The 18,628-nt window shown below is 58.4% G+C and overlaps 1 protein-coding gene across 2 annotated transcripts in view; it reads right to left on the bottom strand.

Annotated features, from left to right (window-relative positions):
• RAB40B (RAB40B, member RAS oncogene family) overlaps positions 1-18,628 on the bottom strand; it is a 62,347-nt gene that overhangs the window by 23,389 nt on the left and 20,330 nt on the right. For both annotated transcript variants that reach the window (XM_064369261.1, XM_064369262.1), the window contains exon 2: positions 12,891-12,951. In XM_064369261.1, coding sequence (XP_064225331.1) covers positions 12,891-12,951 — 61 coding nt within the window. The remainder of the gene's footprint in view (positions 1-12,890; positions 12,952-18,628) is intronic.

Raw genomic sequence — 18,628 nt, 5'->3', positions numbered from 1 at the left:
CAGTGTGGACGGACCTGGAAGGTGGAGTGTGAGTGTCTCAGGGGACAGTGTGTATGGACCTGGAAGGTGGAGTGTGAGTGTCTCAGGGGACAGTGTGGACGGACCTGGAAGGTGGAGTGTGAGTGTCTCAGGGGACAGTGTGTATGGACCTGGAAGGTGGAGTGTGAGTGTCTCAGGGGACAGTGTGTATGGACCTGGAAGGTGGAGTGTGAGTGTCTCAGGGGACAGTGTGGACGGAGCTGGAAGGTGGAGTGTGAGTGTCTCAGGGGACAGCGTGGACGGAGCTGGAAGGTGGAGTGTGAGTGTCTCAGGGGACAGTGTGTATGGACCTGGAAGGTGGAGTGTGAGTGTCTCAGGGGACAGTATGGACGGACCTGGAAGGTAGAGTGTGAGTGTCTCAGGGGACAGCGTGGACGGAGCTGGAAGGTGGAGTGTGAGTGTCTCAGGGGACAGTGTGTATGGACCTGGAAGGTGGAGTGTGAGTGTCTCAGGGGACAGTGTGTATGGACCTGGAAGGTGGAGTGTGAGTGTCTCAGGGGACAGTGTGGACGGAGCTGGAAGGTGGAGTGTGAGTGTCTCAGGGGACAGTGTGGACGGAGCTGGAAGGTGGAGTGTGAGTGTCTCAGGGGACAGCGTGGACGGAGCTGGAAGGTGAAGTGTGAGTGTCTCAGGGGACAGCGTGGACGGACCTGGAAGGTGGAGTGTGAGTGTCTCAGGGGACAGCGTGGACGGACCTGGAAGGTGGAGTGTGAGTGTCTCAGGGGACAGTGTGTATGGACCTGGAAGGTGGAGTGTGAGTGTCTCAGGGGACAGTGTGGACGGAGCTGGAAGGTGGAGTGTGAGTGTCTCAGGGGACAGCGTGGACGGACCTGGAAGGTGGAGTGTGAGTGTCTCAGGGGACAGCGTGGACGGACCTGGAAGGTGGAGTGTGAGTGTCTCAGGGGACAGTGTGTATGGACCTGGAAGGTGGAGTGTGAGTGTCTCAGGGGACAGTGTGGACGGAGCTGGAAGGTGGAGTGTGAGTGTCTCAGGGGACAGTGTGGACGGACCTGGAAGGTGGAGTGTGAGTGTCTCAGGGGACAGTGTGTATGGACCTGGAAGGTGGAGTGTGAGTGTCTCAGGGGACAGCGTGGACGGACCTGGAAGGTAGAGTGTGAGTGTCTCAGGGGACAGTGTGTATGGACCTGGAAGGTGGAGTGTGAGTGTCTCAGGGGACAGTGTGGACGGAGCGGGAAGGTGGAGTGTGAGTGTCTCAGGGGACAGTGTGGACGGACCTGGAAGGTGGAGTGTGAGTGTCTCAGGGGACAGTGTGGACGGACCTGGAAGGTGGAGTGTGAGTGTCTCAGGGGACAGCGTGGACGGACCTGGAAGGTGGAGTGTGAGTGTCTCAGGGGACAGTGTGGACGGACCTGGAAGGTGGAGTGTGAGTGTCTCAGGGGACAGCGTGGACGGAGCTGGAAGGTGAAGTGTGAGTGTCTCAGGGGACAGTGTGGACGGAGCGGGAAGGTGGAGTGTGAGTGTCTCAGGGGACAGCGTGGACGGAGCGGGAAGGTAGAGTGTGAGTGTCTCAGGGGACAGCGTGGACGGAGCTGGAAGGTGGAGTGTGAGTGTCTCAGGGGACAGCGTGGACGGAGCTGGAAGGTGGAGTGTGAGTGTCTCAGGGGACAGCGTGGACGGAGCTGGAAGGTGGAGTGTGAGTGTCTCAGGGGACAGCGTGGACGGAGCTGGAAGGTGGAGTGTGAGTGTCTCAGGGGACAGCGTGGACGGAGCTGGAAGGTGGAGTGTGAGTGTCTCAGGGGACAGCGTGGACGGAGCTGGAAGGTGGAGTGTGAGTGTCTCAGGGGACAGCGTGGACGGACCTGGAAGGTGGAGTGTGAGTGTCTCAGGGGACAGCGTGGACGGACCTGGAAGGTGGAGTGTGAGTGTCTCAGGGGACAGTGTGTATGGACCTGGAAGGTGGAGTGTGAGTGTCTCAGGGGACAGTGTGTATGGACCTGGAAGGTGGAGTGTGAGTGTCTCAGGGGACAGTGTGGACGGACCTGGAAGGTGGAGTGTGAGTGTCTCAGGGGACAGTGTGGACGGACCTGGAAGGTGGAGTGTGAGTGTCTCAGGGGACAGCGTGGACGGACCTGGAAGGTGGAGTGTGAGTGTCTCAGGGGACAGTGTGGACGGACCTGGAAGGTGGAGTGTGAGTGTCTCAGGGGACAGCGTGGACGGAGCTGGAAGGTGAAGTGTGAGTGTCTCAGGGGACAGTGTGGACGGAGCGGGAAGGTGGAGTGTGAGTGTCTCAGGGGACAGCGTGGACGGAGCGGGAAGGTAGAGTGTGAGTGTCTCAGGGGACAGCGTGGACGGAGCTGGAAGGTGGAGTGTGAGTGTCTCAGGGGACAGCGTGGACGGAGCTGGAAGGTGGAGTGTGAGTGTCTCAGGGGACAGCGTGGACGGAGCTGGAAGGTGGAGTGTGAGTGTCTCAGGGGACAGCGTGGACGGAGCTGGAAGGTGGAGTGTGAGTGTCTCAGGGGACAGCGTGGACGGAGCTGGAAGGTGGAGTGTGAGTGTCTCAGGGGACAGCGTGGACGGAGCTGGAAGGTGGAGTGTGAGTGTCTCAGGGGACAGCGTGGACGGACCTGGAAGGTGGAGTGTGAGTGTCTCAGGGGACAGTGTGTATGGACCTGGAAGGTGGAGTGTGAGTGTCTCAGGGGACAGTGTGGACGGAGCTGGAAGGTGGAGTGTGAGTGTCTCAGGGGACAGCGTGGACGGACCTGGAAGGTGGAGTGTGAGTGTCTCAGGGGACAGCGTGGACGGACCTGGAAGGTGGAGTGTGAGTGTCTCAGGGGACAGCGTGGACGGACCTGGAAGGTGGAGTGTGAGTGTCTCAGGGGACAGTGTGTATGGACCTGGAAGGTGGAGTGTGAGTGTCTCAGGGGACAGTGTGGACGGAGCTGGAAGGTGGAGTGTGAGTGTCTCAGGGGACAGTGTGGACGGACCTGGAAGGTGGAGTGTGAGTGTCTCAGGGGACAGTGTGTATGGACCTGGAAGGTGGAGTGTGAGTGTCTCAGGGGACAGCGTGGACGGACCTGGAAGGTAGAGTGTGAGTGTCTCAGGGGACAGTGTGTATGGACCTGGAAGGTGGAGTGTGAGTGTCTCAGGGGACAGTGTGGACGGAGCGGGAAGGTGGAGTGTGAGTGTCTCAGGGGACAGTGTGGACGGACCTGGAAGGTGGAGTGTGAGTGTCTCAGGGGACAGTGTGGACGGACCTGGAAGGTGGAGTGTGAGTGTCTCAGGGGACAGCGTGGACGGACCTGGAAGGTGGAGTGTGAGTGTCTCAGGGGACAGTGTGGACGGACCTGGAAGGTGGAGTGTGAGTGTCTCAGGGGACAGCGTGGACGGAGCTGGAAGGTGAAGTGTGAGTGTCTCAGGGGACAGTGTGGACGGAGCGGGAAGGTGGAGTGTGAGTGTCTCAGGGGACAGCGTGGACGGAGCGGGAAGGTAGAGTGTGAGTGTCTCAGGGGACAGCGTGGACGGAGCTGGAAGGTGGAGTGTGAGTGTCTCAGGGGACAGCGTGGACGGAGCTGGAAGGTGGAGTGTGAGTGTCTCAGGGGACAGCGTGGACGGAGCTGGAAGGTGGAGTGTGAGTGTCTCAGGGGACAGCGTGGACGGAGCTGGAAGGTGGAGTGTGAGTGTCTCAGGGGACAGCGTGGACGGAGCTGGAAGGTGGAGTGTGAGTGTCTCAGGGGACAGCGTGGACGGAGCTGGAAGGTGGAGTGTGAGTGTCTCAGGGGACAGCGTGGACGGACCTGGAAGGTGGAGTGTGAGTGTCTCAGGGGACAGTGTGGACGGACCTGGAAGGTGGAGTGTGAGTGTCTCAGGGGACAGTGTGGACGGACCTGGAAGGTGGAGTGTGAGTGTCTCAGGGGACAGTGTGTATGGACCTGGAAGGTGGAGTGTGAGTGTCTCAGGGGACAGTGTGGACGGAGCTGGAAGGTGGAGTGTGAGTGTCTCAGGGGACAGTGTGGACGGACCTGGAAGGTGGAGTGTGAGTGTCTCAGGGGACAGTGTGTATGGACCTGGAAGGTGGAGTGTGAGTGTCTCAGGGGACAGCGTGGACGGACCTGGAAGGTAGAGTGTGAGTGTCTCAGGGGACAGTGTGTATGGACCTGGAAGGTGGAGTGTGAGTGTCTCAGGGGACAGTGTGGACGGAGCGGGAAGGTGGAGTGTGAGTGTCTCAGGGGACAGTGTGGACGGACCTGGAAGGTGGAGTGTGAGTGTCTCAGGGGACAGTGTGGACGGACCTGGAAGGTGGAGTGTGAGTGTCTCAGGGGACAGTGTGGACGGAGCGGGAAGGTGGAGTGTGAGTGTCTCAGGGGACAGTGTGGACGGACCTGGAAGGTGGAGTGTGAGTGTCTCAGGGGACAGTGTGGACGGACCTGGAAGGTGGAGTGTGAGTGTCTCAGGGGACAGCGTGGACGGACCTGGAAGGTGGAGTGTGAGTGTCTCAGGGGACAGTGTGGACGGACCTGGAAGGTGGAGTGTGAGTGTCTCAGGGGACAGTGTGGACAGACCTGGAAGGTGGAGTGTGAGTGTCTCAGGGGACAGTGTGTATGGACCTGGAAGGTGGAGTGTGAGTGTCTCAGGGGACAGTGTGGACGGAGCTGGAAGGTGGAGTGTGAGTGTCTCAGGGGACAGTGTGGACGGACCTGGAAGGTGGAGTGTGAGTGTCTCAGGGGACAGTGTGTATGGACCTGGAAGGTGGAGTGTGAGTGTCTCAGGGGACAGTGTGGACGGACCTGGAAGGTGGAGTGTGAGTGTCTCAGGGGACAGTGTGGACGGAGCTGGAAGGTGGAGTGTGAGTGTCTCAGGGGACAGTGTGGACGGACCTGGAAGGTGGAGTGTGAGTGTCTCAGGGGACAGCGTGGACGGACCTGGAAGGTAGAGTGTGAGTGTCTCAGGGGACAGTGTGTATGGACCTGGAAGGTGGAGTGTGAGTGTCTCAGGGGACAGTGTGGACGGAGCGGGAAGGTGGAGTGTGAGTGTCTCAGGGGACAGCGTGGACGGACCTGGAAGGTGGAGTGTGAGTGTCTCAGGGGACAGTGTGGACGGACCTGGAAGGTGGAGTGTGAGTGTCTCAGGGGACAGCGTGGACAGACCTGGAAGGTGGAGTGTGAGTGTCTCAGGGGACAGTGTGTATGGACCTGGAAGGTGGAGTGTGAGTGTCTCAGGGGACAGTGTGGACGGAGCTGGAAGGTGGAGTGTGAGTGTCTCAGGGGACAGTGTGGACGGACCTGGAAGGTGGAGTGTGAGTGTCTCAGGGGACAGTGTGTATGGACCTGGAAGGTGGAGTGTGAGTGTCTCAGGGGACAGTGTGGACGGACCTGGAAGGTAGAGTGTGAGTGTCTCAGGGGACAGTGTGGACGGAGCTGGAAGGTGGAGTGTGAGTGTCTCAGGGGACAGTGTGGACGGAGCTGGAAGGTGGAGTGTGAGTGTCTCAGGGGACAGTGTGTATGGACCTGGAAGGTGGAGTGTGAGTGTCTCAGGGGACAGCGTGGACGGACCTGGAAGGTAGAGTGTGAGTGTCTCAGGGGACAGTGTGGACGGAGCTGGAAGGTGGAGTGTGAGTGTCTCAGGGGACAGTGTGTATGGACCTGGAAGGTGGAGTGTGAGTGTCTCAGGGGACAGCGTGGACGGACCTGGAAGGTGGAGTGTGAGTGTCTCAGGGGACAGCGTGGACGGACCTGGAAGGTGGAGTGTGAGTGTCTCAGGGGACAGTATGGACGGAGCTGGAAGGTGGAGTGTGAGTGTCTCAGGGGACAGTATGTATGGACCTGGAAGGTGGAGTGTGAGTGTCTCAGGGGACAGTGTGGACGGAGCGGGAAGGTGGAGTGTGAGTGTCTCAGGGGACAGTGTGGACGGAGCTGGAAGGTGGAGTGTGAGTGTCTCAGGGGACAGTGTGGACGGAGCTGGAAGGTGGAGTGTGAGTGTCTCAGGGGACAGTGTGTATGGACCTGGAAGGTGGAGTGTGAGTGTCTCAGGGGACAGTGTGGACGGACCTGGAAGGTGGAGTGTGAGTGTCTCAGGGGACAGTGTGTATGGACCTGGAAGGTGGAGTGTGAGTGTCTCAGGGGACAGTGTGGACGGAGCTGGAAGGTGGAGTGTGAGTGTCTCAGGGGACAGTGTGGACGGACCTGGAAGGTGGAGTGTGAGTGTCTCAGGGGACAGTGTGTATGGACCTGGAAGGTGGAGTGTGAGTGTCTCAGGGGACAGCGTGGACGGACCTGGAAGGTAGAGTGTGAGTGTCTCAGGGGACAGCGTGGACGGAGCTGGAAGGTGGAGTGTGAGTGTCTCAGGGGACAGTGTGGACGGAGCGGGAAGGTGGAGTGTGAGTGTCTCAGGGGACAGCGTGGACGGAGCGGGAAGGTAGAGTGTGAGTGTCTCAGGGGACAGCGTGGACGGAGCTGGAAGGTGGAGTGTGAGTGTCTCAGGGGACAGCGTGGACGGAGCTGGAAGGTGGAGTGTGAGTGTCTCAGGGGACAGCGTGGACGGAGCTGGAAGGTGGAGTGTGAGTGTCTCAGGGGACAGCGTGGACGGAGCTGGAAGGTGGAGTGTGAGTGTCTCAGGGGACAGCGTGGACGGAGCTGGAAGGTGGAGTGTGAGTGTCTCAGGGGACAGCGTGGACGGAGCTGGAAGGTGGAGTGTGAGTGTCTCAGGGGACAGCGTGGACGGACCTGGAAGGTGGAGTGTGAGTGTCTCAGGGGACAGTGTGGACGAACCTGGAAGGTGGAGTGTGAGTGTCTCAGGGGACAGTGTGGACAGACCTGGAAGGTGGAGTGTGAGTGTCTCAGGGGACAGTGTGTATGGACCTGGAAGGTGGAGTGTGAGTGTCTCAGGGGACAGTGTGGACGGAGCTGGAAGGTGGAGTGTGAGTGTCTCAGGGGACAGTGTGGACGGACCTGGAAGGTGGAGTGTGAGTGTCTCAGGGGACAGTGTGTATGGACCTGGAAGGTGGAGTGTGAGTGTCTCAGGGGACAGCGTGGACGGACCTGGAAGGTAGAGTGTGAGTGTCTCAGGGGACAGTGTGTATGGACCTGGAAGGTGGAGTGTGAGTGTCTCAGGGGACAGTGTGGACGGAGCGGGAAGGTGGAGTGTGAGTGTCTCAGGGGACAGTGTGGACGGACCTGGAAGGTGGAGTGTGAGTGTCTCAGGGGACAGTGTGGACGGACCTGGAAGGTGGAGTGTGAGTGTCTCAGGGGACAGTGTGGACGGAGCGGGAAGGTGGAGTGTGAGTGTCTCAGGGGACAGTGTGGACGGACCTGGAAGGTGGAGTGTGAGTGTCTCAGGGGACAGCGTGGACGGACCTGGAAGGTGGAGTGTGAGTGTCTCAGGGGACAGCGTGGACGGACCTGGAAGGTGGAGTGTGAGTGTCTCAGGGGACAGTGTGGACAGACCTGGAAGGTGGAGTGTGAGTGTCTCAGGGGACAGTGTGGACAGACCTGGAAGGTGGAGTGTGAGTGTCTCAGGGGACAGTGTGGACGGAGCTGGAAGGTGGAGTGTGAGTGTCTCAGGGGACAGTGTGGACGGAGCTGGAAGGTGGAGTGTGAGTGTCTCAGGGGACAGTGTGGACGGACCTGGAAGGTGGAGTGTGAGTGTCTCAGGGGACAGTGTGTATGGACCTGGAAGGTGGAGTGTGAGTGTCTCAGGGGACAGCGTGGACGGACCTGGAAGGTAGAGTGTGAGTGTCTCAGGGGACAGTGTGTATGGACCTGGAAGGTGGAGTGTGAGTGTCTCAGGGGACAGTGTGGACGGAGCGGGAAGGTGGAGTGTGAGTGTCTCAGGGGACAGCGTGGACGGACCTGGAAGGTGGAGTGTGAGTGTCTCAGGGGACAGTGTGGACGGACCTGGAAGGTGGAGTGTGAGTGTCTCAGGGGACAGTGTGGACAGACCTGGAAGGTGGAGTGTGAGTGTCTCAGGGGACAGTGTGTATGGACCTGGAAGGTGGAGTGTGAGTGTCTCAGGGGACAGTGTGGACGGAGCTGGAAGGTGGAGTGTGAGTGTCTCAGGGGACAGTGTGGACGGACCTGGAAGGTGGAGTGTGAGTGTCTCAGGGGACAGTGTGTATGGACCTGGAAGGTGGAGTGTGAGTGTCTCAGGGGACAGCGTGGACGGACCTGGAAGGTAGAGTGTGAGTGTCTCAGGGGACAGTGTGGACGGAGCTGGAAGGTGGAGTGTGAGTGTCTCAGGGGACAGTGTGTATGGACCTGGAAGGTGGAGTGTGAGTGTCTCAGGGGACAGCGTGGACGGACCTGGAAGGTGGAGTGTGAGTGTCTCAGGGGACAGCGTGGACGGACCTGGAAGGTGGAGTGTGAGTGTCTCAGGGGACAGTATGGACGGAGCTGGAAGGTGGAGTGTGAGTGTCTCAGGGGACAGTATGTATGGACCTGGAAGGTGGAGTGTGAGTGTCTCAGGGGACAGTGTGGACGGAGCGGGTAGGTGGAGTGTGAGTGTCTCAGGGGACAGTGTGGACGGAGCTGGAAGGTGGAGTGTGAGTGTCTCAGGGGACAGTGTGGACGGAGCTGGAAGGTGGAGTGTGAGTGTCTCAGGGGACAGTGTGTATGGACCTGGAAGGTGGAGTGTGAGTGTCTCAGGGGACAGTGTGGACGGACCTGGAAGGTGGAGTGTGAGTGTCTCAGGGGACAGTGTGGACGGAGCTGGAAGGTGGAGTGTGAGTGTCTCAGGGGACAGTGTGTATGGACCTGGAAGGTGGAGTGTGAGTGTCTCAGGGGACAGTGTGTATGGACCTGGAAGGTGGAGTGTGAGTGTCTCAGGGGACAGCGTGGACGGAGCTGGAAGGTGGAGTGTGAGTGTCTCAGGGGACAGTGTGTATGGACCTGGAAGGTGGAGTGTGAGTGTCTCAGGGGACAGTGTGTATGGACCTGGAAGGTGGAGTGTGAGTGTCTCAGGGGACAGTGTGGACGGAGCTGGAAGGTGGAGTGTGAGTGTCTCAGGGGACAGCGTGGACGGAGCTGGAAGGTGGAGTGTGAGTGTCTCAGGGGACAGTGTGTATGGACCTGGAAGGTGGAGTGTGAGTGTCTCAGGGGACAGTATGGACGGACCTGGAAGGTAGAGTGTGAGTGTCTCAGGGGACAGCGTGGACGGAGCTGGAAGGTGGAGTGTGAGTGTCTCAGGGGACAGTGTGTATGGACCTGGAAGGTGGAGTGTGAGTGTCTCAGGGGACAGTGTGTATGGACCTGGAAGGTGGAGTGTGAGTGTCTCAGGGGACAGTGTGGACGGAGCTGGAAGGTGGAGTGTGAGTGTCTCAGGGGACAGTGTGGACGGAGCTGGAAGGTGGAGTGTGAGTGTCTCAGGGGACAGTGTGGACGGAGCTGGAAGGTGGAGTGTGAGTGTCTCAGGGGACAGCGTGGACGGAGCTGGAAGGTGAAGTGTGAGTGTCTCAGGGGACAGCGTGGACGGACCTGGAAGGTGGAGTGTGAGTGTCTCAGGGGACAGCGTGGACGGACCTGGAAGGTGGAGTGTGAGTGTCTCAGGGGACAGTGTGTATGGAGCTGGAAGGTGGAGTGTGAGTGTCTCAGGGGACAGCGTGGACGGAGCTGGAAGGTGAAGTGTGAGTGTCTCAGGGGACAGCGTGGACGGACCTGGAAGGTGGAGTGTGAGTGTCTCAGGGGACAGCGTGGACGGACCTGGAAGGTGGAGTGTGAGTGTCTCAGGGGACAGTGTGTATGGAGCTGGAAGGTGGAGTGTGAGTGTCTCAAGGGACAGTGTCAACAGAGCTGGAAGGTGGAGTGTGAGTGTCTCAGGGGACAGTGTGGACGGAGCTGGAAGGTGAAGTGTGAGTGTCTCAGGGGACAGTGTGGACGGAGCTGGAAGGTGGAGTGTGAGTGTCTCAGGGGACAGTGTGGATGGAGCTGGAAGGTGGAGTGTGACTGTCTCAGGGGACAACCTGGACAGAGCTGGAAGGAGGAGTGTGTCTCAAGGGACAGTGTGGACGGAGCTGGATGGTGGAGTGTTAGTGTCAGGGGACAGTGTGGATGTAGCTGATGCCTGTGCCAGATGTGAGCAGTCAGGGTTCTTCTGGGCCTGGGGTGACTGTTCGCTGGCAGGGGCTCCCTGGCATCTCACCCCGGAGGTCACAGAGAGAAAAGTGCTGAGGGTGACTCTTGTGATCATGGGGTTCATGGAGGCGTTTGGTAATGTGAACAGCCAGGGCTGGCATGGAGCTCGGGATGGTGCGCGCCAGCCCTGATGCCAGGCAGGTCCTCAGGAGAGCACTGAGCTAGGGACAGGCGTGGGGCTGAGTGGGGCCTTCTGATGGCCGGGGGACTCCAGGCCTCAGGGCCGGGAGGGGACAGCAGATTCCCAGCTCGCTGTGGGTGGTGCAGGACGGGGGCTGACAGCGACCCCAATGGCCGCCCAGAGCAGGCATGGCCCTGGAGGAGTGGGGGCTGGAGGCCAGGCTGGGCAGGAGGCCCAAAGCTCTGCAGCCAGAAGGGTTAAGGTGCTTGGGGAGGTTGTGGAGAGAGGCTCCCTGGGACTGGCCACGCTGGACGGGGCAGGGCGGGGGTACTGGTCAGAGAAGGTCCTGAAACTGGAGGCATATTTGGCTTGGGAGGGGCCCAGCAGGGAGCAAGAGCCAGGAGGCCCGGGCGAGGGTCACACAGGACTGGCAGCTGTGGGGGAGGGATGCCCGGGAGGGAGGCAGCCCCAGGAGGAAGGACCAGAGGAGCGCCCCCATCCCCACCGCCCCACGGAGCAGAAGCCACAGGAGCCCCCATCCCCACCGATCCACAGAGCAAAAGCCACGGGAGCCCCCCATTCCCACCGCCCCACGGAGCAGAAGCCACGGGAGCCCCCATCCCCACCGATCCACGGAGCAGAAGCCACAGGAGCCCCCATCCCCACCGCCCCACGGAGCAGAAGCCACAGGAGCCCCCAATCCCCACTGCCCCAAGGAGCAGAAGCCACGGGAGCCCCTCCATCCCTACCACCCCATGGAGCAGAAGCCAGGGGAGCCCCCATCCCCACCGCCCCACGGAGCAGAAGCCACGGGAGCCCCCATCCCCACCGCCCCACGGAGCAGAAGCCACAGGACCCCCTCCATTCCCACTGCCCCACGGAGCAGAAGCCACGGGACCCCCTCCATCCCCACCGTCCCACGGAGCAGAAGCCACAGGAGCCCCATCCCCACCGCCCCATGGAGCAGAAGCCACGGGAGCCCCTCCATCCCCACCGCCCCACGGAGCAGAAGCCACAGGAGCCCCCATCCCCACCGCCCCACGGAGCAGAAGCCACGGGAGCCCCTCCATCCCCACTGCCCCACAGAGCAGAAGCCACGGGACCCCCTCCATCCCCACCGTCCCACGGAGCAGAAGCCACAGGAGCCCCATCCCCACCGCCCCATGGAGCAGAAGCCACGGGAGCCCCTCCATCCCCACCGCCCCACGGAGCAGAAGCCACAGGAGCCCCCATCCCCACCGCCCCACGGAGCAGAAGCCACGGGAGCCCCTCCATCCCCACTGCCCCACAGAGCAGAAGCCACGGGACCCCCTCCATCCCCACCGTCCCACGGAGCAGAAGCCACAGGAGCCCCATCCCCACCGCCCCATGGAGCAGAAGCCACGGGAGCCCCTCCATCCCCACCGCCCCACGGAGCAGAAGCCACGGGAGCCCCCATCCAGAGCCAGGAGCTGTGGAGGGAGAGGCCCTGGGCTTGCCCCCAGGTGGGAGCTGGGTTCTCACATCTGCGACAGCAGAGCCGACTGTCCCGGCTGGCCAGCAAGTCCTCACCTCCCCACGTCTGGCTCCTCCACCTGGCGGCCAGATCACAGCCCCCCTGGCACCAGGACGCTCTGAGCTACCTACTGGGCATGCAGTAGCATCGCTGGGTGAGGCATGGGGGACCCAGGAATGCCAGGCGGTCTCAACCAGCTTCATGCACACTGCGCTGGTCCCTGCCTGGCATCTTCCCACAACCACCAGGCCACAGGTTCTGACCCCAAAAGCCCTTTCCCGGCCACAGCACTATGTCCATCGTGGGGTCCCCTACTCTGGATGATGGGGGCCCAGACAACCAGACCACCACCTCCTTCAGAGAAGCCCTGCTTCAGTGAGGCTGGGGGTGACCCCCAGGGTGCTGTCTTGGCTGGGGGTGCCCCTGGGGTGCTGTCCTGGCTGCGGGTGACCCCTGGGGTGCTGTGCTGGCTGGAGATGCCCCCTGGAGTGTTATGCTGGCTAGGGGTGACCGCTGGGGTGCTGTCCTGGCTGGGGGTGCCCCCGGGGTGCTGTGCTGGCTAGGGGTGCTCCCTGGGGTCCTGTACCGGCTGGGGGTGCCCCCGGGGTGTTGTGCCAGCTGGAGGTGCCCCCGGGGTGCTGTGCCAGCTGGGGGTGCTCCCAGGGGTGCTGTACTGGCTGGGGGTGCCCCCTGGAGTGTTATGCTAGCTGGGGGTGCTGCCTGGGGTGCTGTGCCAGCTGGAGGTGCCCCCAGGGTGCTGTGCCAGCTGGAGGTGCCCCCGGGGTGCTGTGCCGGCTGGAGGTGCCCCCGGGGTGCTGTGCCAGCTGGGGGTGCTCCCAGGGGTGCTGTCCTGGCTGGGGGTGCCCCCTGGAGTGTTGTGCCAGCCGGGGGTGCCGCCTGGGGTGCTGTGCTGGCCAGAGGTGCCCCCGGGGTGCTGTGCCGGCCGGAGGTGCCCCCGGGGTGCTGTGCCGGCCGGAGGTGCCCCCGGGGTGCTGTGCCGGCTGGAGGCGCCCCTGGGGTGCTGTGCTGGCTGGGGGTGCTCCCTGGGACGCTGTGACAATGGTGGTAGGGGGAGGTTGCTCCCTGGGGTGCTGTGCCAACCAGGGCAGTTACTCCTGTGAGTGTGGGACACTTGCACCCCTTCCAGACTCACCAGAGCTGCAGTTTCACCCGCCGCCCGTCCAGCAGGATGGTGGTCGTCTTGTAGTCAACGCCTGTGGAAGGTCAGAGACAGCGTAAGCCCGAGGCTGCCGCTAATGAACGGGGCTCTGGAAGTCAGGACACGCTCATTTCCAGGGGAGAAATGGGTTTCTCACCAGCGCAGCTTCCAGGTGTACAAGGCAGGTGGATGGGACCCCCTCCCTGCGTCTCCCCAGGCTCGACGGGGCCCCGTCTGTGCCCACCTGCAGAGGAGCCCCCAGCCTTCTGCACCCGTGCCTCTCCTGTCCTCAGCCGCCTCGGCCTCTGTGGGGGTCAGGCTCCATCGCCCTGGTGCTGGGGCTCCCCGAAGGGCACTGCAGAGCCCACACGTGACCTGGAGGCCTGTGGGTTTGCTGCCCCGGTCTGGGCTGGTCCCTGCCGCCCACGTTCTCCCCAAGCCTGCAGGCCCCAGAGCTCTGACTCAGCTCTGTTTCCAAGGGAACGAGGCAAAGGCGGCAGGTCTGGGAACGCTGAGACCGCGGTGCCACAGTAGGACAGAGCAGTGAGCACAGGCGCGACACCACGTGGGATGCCCGCTCTCGCTGTGTGAGTGCGCCAGCCGCTACGCGCAGGCTCAGGGAGGGGGCCTGCATGGCCGTCCAGGGACCCCCAGGGCGCAGAGTATGAGCCGGCTGGAACCTTCTGTCGACAAGTTAAAAAAATGAGAATGCATTTCTTCTTCTTCTTTTATGTTTCTGAGACAGGGTTTCTCTCTGTTGTCCAGGCTGGAGTGTGGTGGCGTGATCAAGGCTCACTGCAGCCTCCACAGCCCAGGCTCAGGTGATCCTTCCACCTCAGCCTCTTGACTAGCTGCGACTACAGGCATGTGCCACTGTGGCCAGATAATTTTTGTATTTTTTTGTAGAGACAGGGTTTTGCTATGTTGCCCAGGCTGGTCTCGAACTCCTGAGTTTACACGATCTGCCCAGCTTAGCCTCCCACTGCCGGCATTGCAGGCATGAGTCATCATGCCAGGAACATTTCTTCTAAAATAAAAAAACTATAATAAAGGCCAGGCACAGTGGCTCACGCTCGTAATCCCAGCACTTTGGGAGGCTGAGGCAGGTGGATCACTTGAGGTCAGAAGTTTGAGACCAGCCTGGTCAACATGGTGAAACCCCATCTCTACTAAAAATTCAAAAATTAGCCGGGCATGGTGGCTGGCACCTGTAATCCCAGCTACTTGAGAGGCTGAGGCAGGTGAATTGCTTGAACTTGGGAGGTGGAGGTTGGGTGAGCCGAGATGGAGACATTGCACTTCAGCCTGGGCGACAGAGCAAGACTCCATCTCAAAAATAAATAAACTAATTAATTAAATTAAATTAAAAATTAGCCGTTCGTGGTGGTGCTGCCTGTCGTCCCAGCTACCCGGGAGTTGGAGACCTCAGTGAACTACGATCGTGCCCCTGCACTCCAGCCTGGGTGACAGGGTGAGACCCTGTCTCTAAAAAAACCATAGAAGGAGACAAAAACACTTTTCTGAACCTATAACTAGATGCTTCTACTACTCCCAGCACAGTAGCTTCAGGCCCCTGAAATTACGCTTTGAGTGACGACCAAAAATCTCTTCAGTCCTTTAAAATGCGACGAAGCTCTCAGGACAGCACTGCCACTTGCCAAGTCCTGCAGCCCTCAGCACTGAGCAGAGAGCGCACCAAACGCACACAGGAAATTAAAAGAACAGACGTGTTTGCTCTATAACGGCAACCTCAAAGTTAATTTCAGAAATATTTATTTTCCCTTGGCAGGCATGTGGCAATGAATGAATACACTCAGGAATCTATTTTTGAACGCCTTGAAGGCCTGTCTCCAGACAGAAGGGACGCTCGCCCCCACAGGCTGAGAGGCTCATTTCTGTCTTTCTGGAGATTAATCCACTGCCTGAGCTTGGCTGGCTCCTCGGACTTAGAAAGTGTCCTCTTGTCCTTCAGGGCCAAACGATTTTTTTTTTTTTTGAGACGGAGTCTTACTCTGTCACCCAGGCTGGAGTGCAGTGATGTGATCTTGGCTCACTGCAACCTCCACCTCCCAGGTTCAAGCAATTCTCATGCTTCACCCTCCAGAGTAGCTGGGATTTCAGGCACAGGCACCTACGACCATGTCCAGCTAATTTCTGTATTTTTAGTAGAGACGGGGTTTCACCATGTTGGTCAGGCTGGTCTTGAACTTCTGACCTCAGATGATCCACCTGCCTCAGCCTCCCAAAGTGCTGGGATTACAGGCGTGAGCCACCATGCCCAGCTGAGGGTCAAACAACTTTAAAACATGTTCATAAATGTAAGACAATTCCTGATGGTTTTTTATTTTTTTGGTTTTTTTTGAGGTGGAGTCTCACTCTGTCACCCAGGCTGGAGAGCAGTGGTGTAATCTCAGCTCACTGCAACCTCCACCTCCTGGGTTTAAGTGATTCTCCTGCCTCAGCCTCCCAAGTAGCTGGGACTACAGGTGCTCACCACCACACCTGGCTAATTTTTGTAGCTTTATTAGAGATGGGGTTTCACCATATTGGCCGGGCTAGTCTTGAACTCCTGACCTTGTGATCCACCAGCCTTGGCCTCCCAAAGTGCTGGGATTACAGGCGTGAGCTGCTGCGCCCGGCATCCTGAAGGTCTTCTGAAGCACCCTGTAAGTTTGAAAAGCGTCTTTGGCTTTTGTTTTCACAGAGTCGAGGATGCTCGTGGTCTCCGGTGCTGTCAGGCTGCAAGACCTCAGGCCTGGCCCACTCCCACTGTGCCCCTCCCACTTTAATCCTTTAAAATAATTCCTTTTGCTATCCATCTCCAAATTTATAAACAACATACTTATATTCCTACTCCCTGCCTTTCGGTTTCAGGCACGCATTGACTGTCCACTACAGAAGGTGTGAAAACACGGCTGTCACTGACTCACCGCACACCGGTAACTCTAACACACTCACAGGCACCCGCTGACTTTGCACTACAGAAGGTGGAAATGTGGCTCTGCCACCCACACGCCCACCCCGGTAACTAACACACACACGCCCTGCACAGTTTTGTTGCTTTGTAAGCTAGATCGATATCCAGTTCTCCATCATCATAACCACGTGCTATGGTTTGCATGTGGCCCCTAAATTTCACGTGTTTGAAACATAAACTCCCAGTTGATATGTCGATTGAAGGCTGGGCCTTCGGGAAGTAATTAGGATTAGACGGGGTCTTCAGGGCGGGGCACTGGTGGCATTATAAGGAGAGGAAGAGACGCCTGAGCTGGCGCCATGTCCTCTGCCAGGTTATGACGCAGCAGGAGGCCCTCACCAGATGCAGCTGCTCAACCTTGGACTTCCCAGCCTCCGGAACTGTGAGAAATATAATGCTTTATAAATTACCCAGTTTGTGGTATTCTATCACAGCAACAGAAAACGAACTAAGACACCAGGTAGACACCATCCGCGGCTGAACCGCCATATGGTATACAGTGTTTATTTTTCCTTCACGTACAAATTTTTATTTTTACTGAAGTTAAAAACTGCCTCATCTTGCCGGGTGCCGTGGCTCACACTTGTGATCCCAGCACTCTGGGAGGCCGAGGCTGGCGGATCACCTGAGGTCAGGAGTTCGAGACAGGCCTGGCCAACATGGTGAAACCCCGTCTCTACTAAAAATACAAGAATTAGCTGGACGTGGTGGTGCATGTGCCTGTAATCCCAGCTACGCGGGAGGCTGAGCGAGGAGAATTGCTTGAACCCAGGAGGCGGAGGTTGCAGTGAGCTGAGATCGCGCCACTGCACTCCAGCCTGGGTGATAGAGTGAGACTCTGTCTCAAAAAAAAAAAAAAAAAATTGCCTCATGTTTATTTGCTGAGTTTTCTCTGCATTGAGCACTAATTCATCACTATGATTTAAATCCACTCTCAGTACTTGCCAGCATTCCGGAGTTTCTCTTTCCAGAGCCTGTATCCTGCTCCCTCCTGGCCTCGGAGGACGGGTGCCCTGGGCCCATCCCTTACTGCTGGATGCCATCTTTCCCTCTCTTATCTTACTTCCTGTTTGCAATTCCTGAGGAAGGTACACGGGAGGAGGTAGTTTCTGAGACTTTGCACGTGTGAAAACATCTTTAGGCTCCCTCACTCTGCAGGGTGTTTGGACAGGGAGGAGATGCTCTTCCCTTAAAAACGTCCCGGTCATTCCAGAGCTCCCTGTGAGATCGGCCGCCGAGCTCACTCTGGATCCTCTGAACGCGGCCTGGAGCTCCCGCTTGGTGGGCGTGGAGGGGCTTCTCTGAAGCCGTCCACCTCGTGGGTCTTGCCGCAGGGTCTCTTCGTGGCCAGGCTGACCACTCCACGAGCCTTTCCATACGGAGACACCAATCTCAGTTTTGGGAGCTTTCTTGGATAATTTGTTCTCTGCTTCTGGGGTACGATGAATCAGATGTTGGGTCTCCCGAGACTGCTTCCTGCCTTTCTTGTCTAATTTTACCTCTCTCTTTCTCTGTTTCTCTCTTTCTCTCAGCATCCTGGGAAGTCATCTCAATTTTTTTATCCCTTCTTTGAAATTATTGTTTTCAACGTCCAAGATCTTCCTTATTTTGTGATTGTGAGGTTCTGTTTCAAGTCATGGCCGTGGAGTCCTGTAGATAACAACCATCAGCACCGGAGACACTAGAAAAAGCAACACCTGGCTGGCCGCGGGGCTCACGCCTGTGATCCCAGCACTGTGGGAGGCCGAGGCAGACGATCGCCCGAGGTCAGGAGTTCGAGACCAGCCTGACCAACAGGGTGAAACCCCGTCTCTACTAAAAATACGAAAATTAGCCTGGTGTGATGGCAGGCACCTATAATCCCAGCTACTCACCATTCACACGCTGAGGAAGGAGAATCACTTGAATACAGGAGGCGGAGGTTGCAGTGAGCTGAGCTCACACCATCGTACTCCAGCCTGGGTGACAGAGCAAGACTCCATCTCAAAAAAAAAAAAAAAAAAAAAAAAAAATATATATATATATATATGTTAGGCCAGGCGTGGTGGCACACACCTGTAATCGCAGCTACTCAGGAGGCTAAGGCAGGAGAGTTGCTTGAACTTGGGAGGCAGAGGTTTCAGTGAGCAGAGATCCTGCCATTATACTCCAGCCTGGGCAAAAGAGAGTGAAATTTTGTCTCGAAAAAAAAAAAAAAGAAAAGAAAAGAAAAGAAAAGAAAAAGCAACAACCTAAAAACACTTGGGCAAGGACTGACTGAACGGGGAGAGGGCCTCCTTGTCGCCTGCCACGCAATGTTTGTATAGTCTGGGGTCGCTGCCGGCCGGCTTCCTCACCAGGCAGAAAGAACGAACCTGAGAATTAACCTGTCACAGAAGAAAGCAGGGACAGCGTGTGTGCAGGGAGAAGGAACGACACGGAGAGAATCCTGATGGCATCGTTCAGACACCAGGATCCAGCCATGCCTGAAACCACACCCACCCTCCCCCCGCCAGCTATGTGAGCCAATACATTCTCCTTTGCTTAAGCTATTTCATTTTTCTGTTTGCACCAAAATGTCTGATAGAAAACCCACAAAGCACAATGACTGGAGAGAGACAGAGAAAACACTGACCCCCCCCAAACTGGGGAGAGCTACAAAGGATGCATTTTCACGTCTTCCCAAAGCGAAGGACGATGACGTCCAACCCCGGAACTTCACTAACAGTACAAGAACTTAAAATCTGACTCAACGAGAATGATTTCATTATTCACC

This window comes from Aotus nancymaae, unplaced genomic scaffold, assembly GCF_030222135.1.
Source record: "Aotus nancymaae isolate 86718 unplaced genomic scaffold, 86718_ANA_hifiasm-v0.15.2.pri h1tg000089l, whole genome shotgun sequence".
Lineage (NCBI taxonomy): Eukaryota > Metazoa > Chordata > Mammalia > Primates > Aotidae > Aotus > Aotus nancymaae.
Note: the sequence above shows the minus strand (reverse complement) of the source record. Positions and strands in the feature narration are given on the sequence as shown.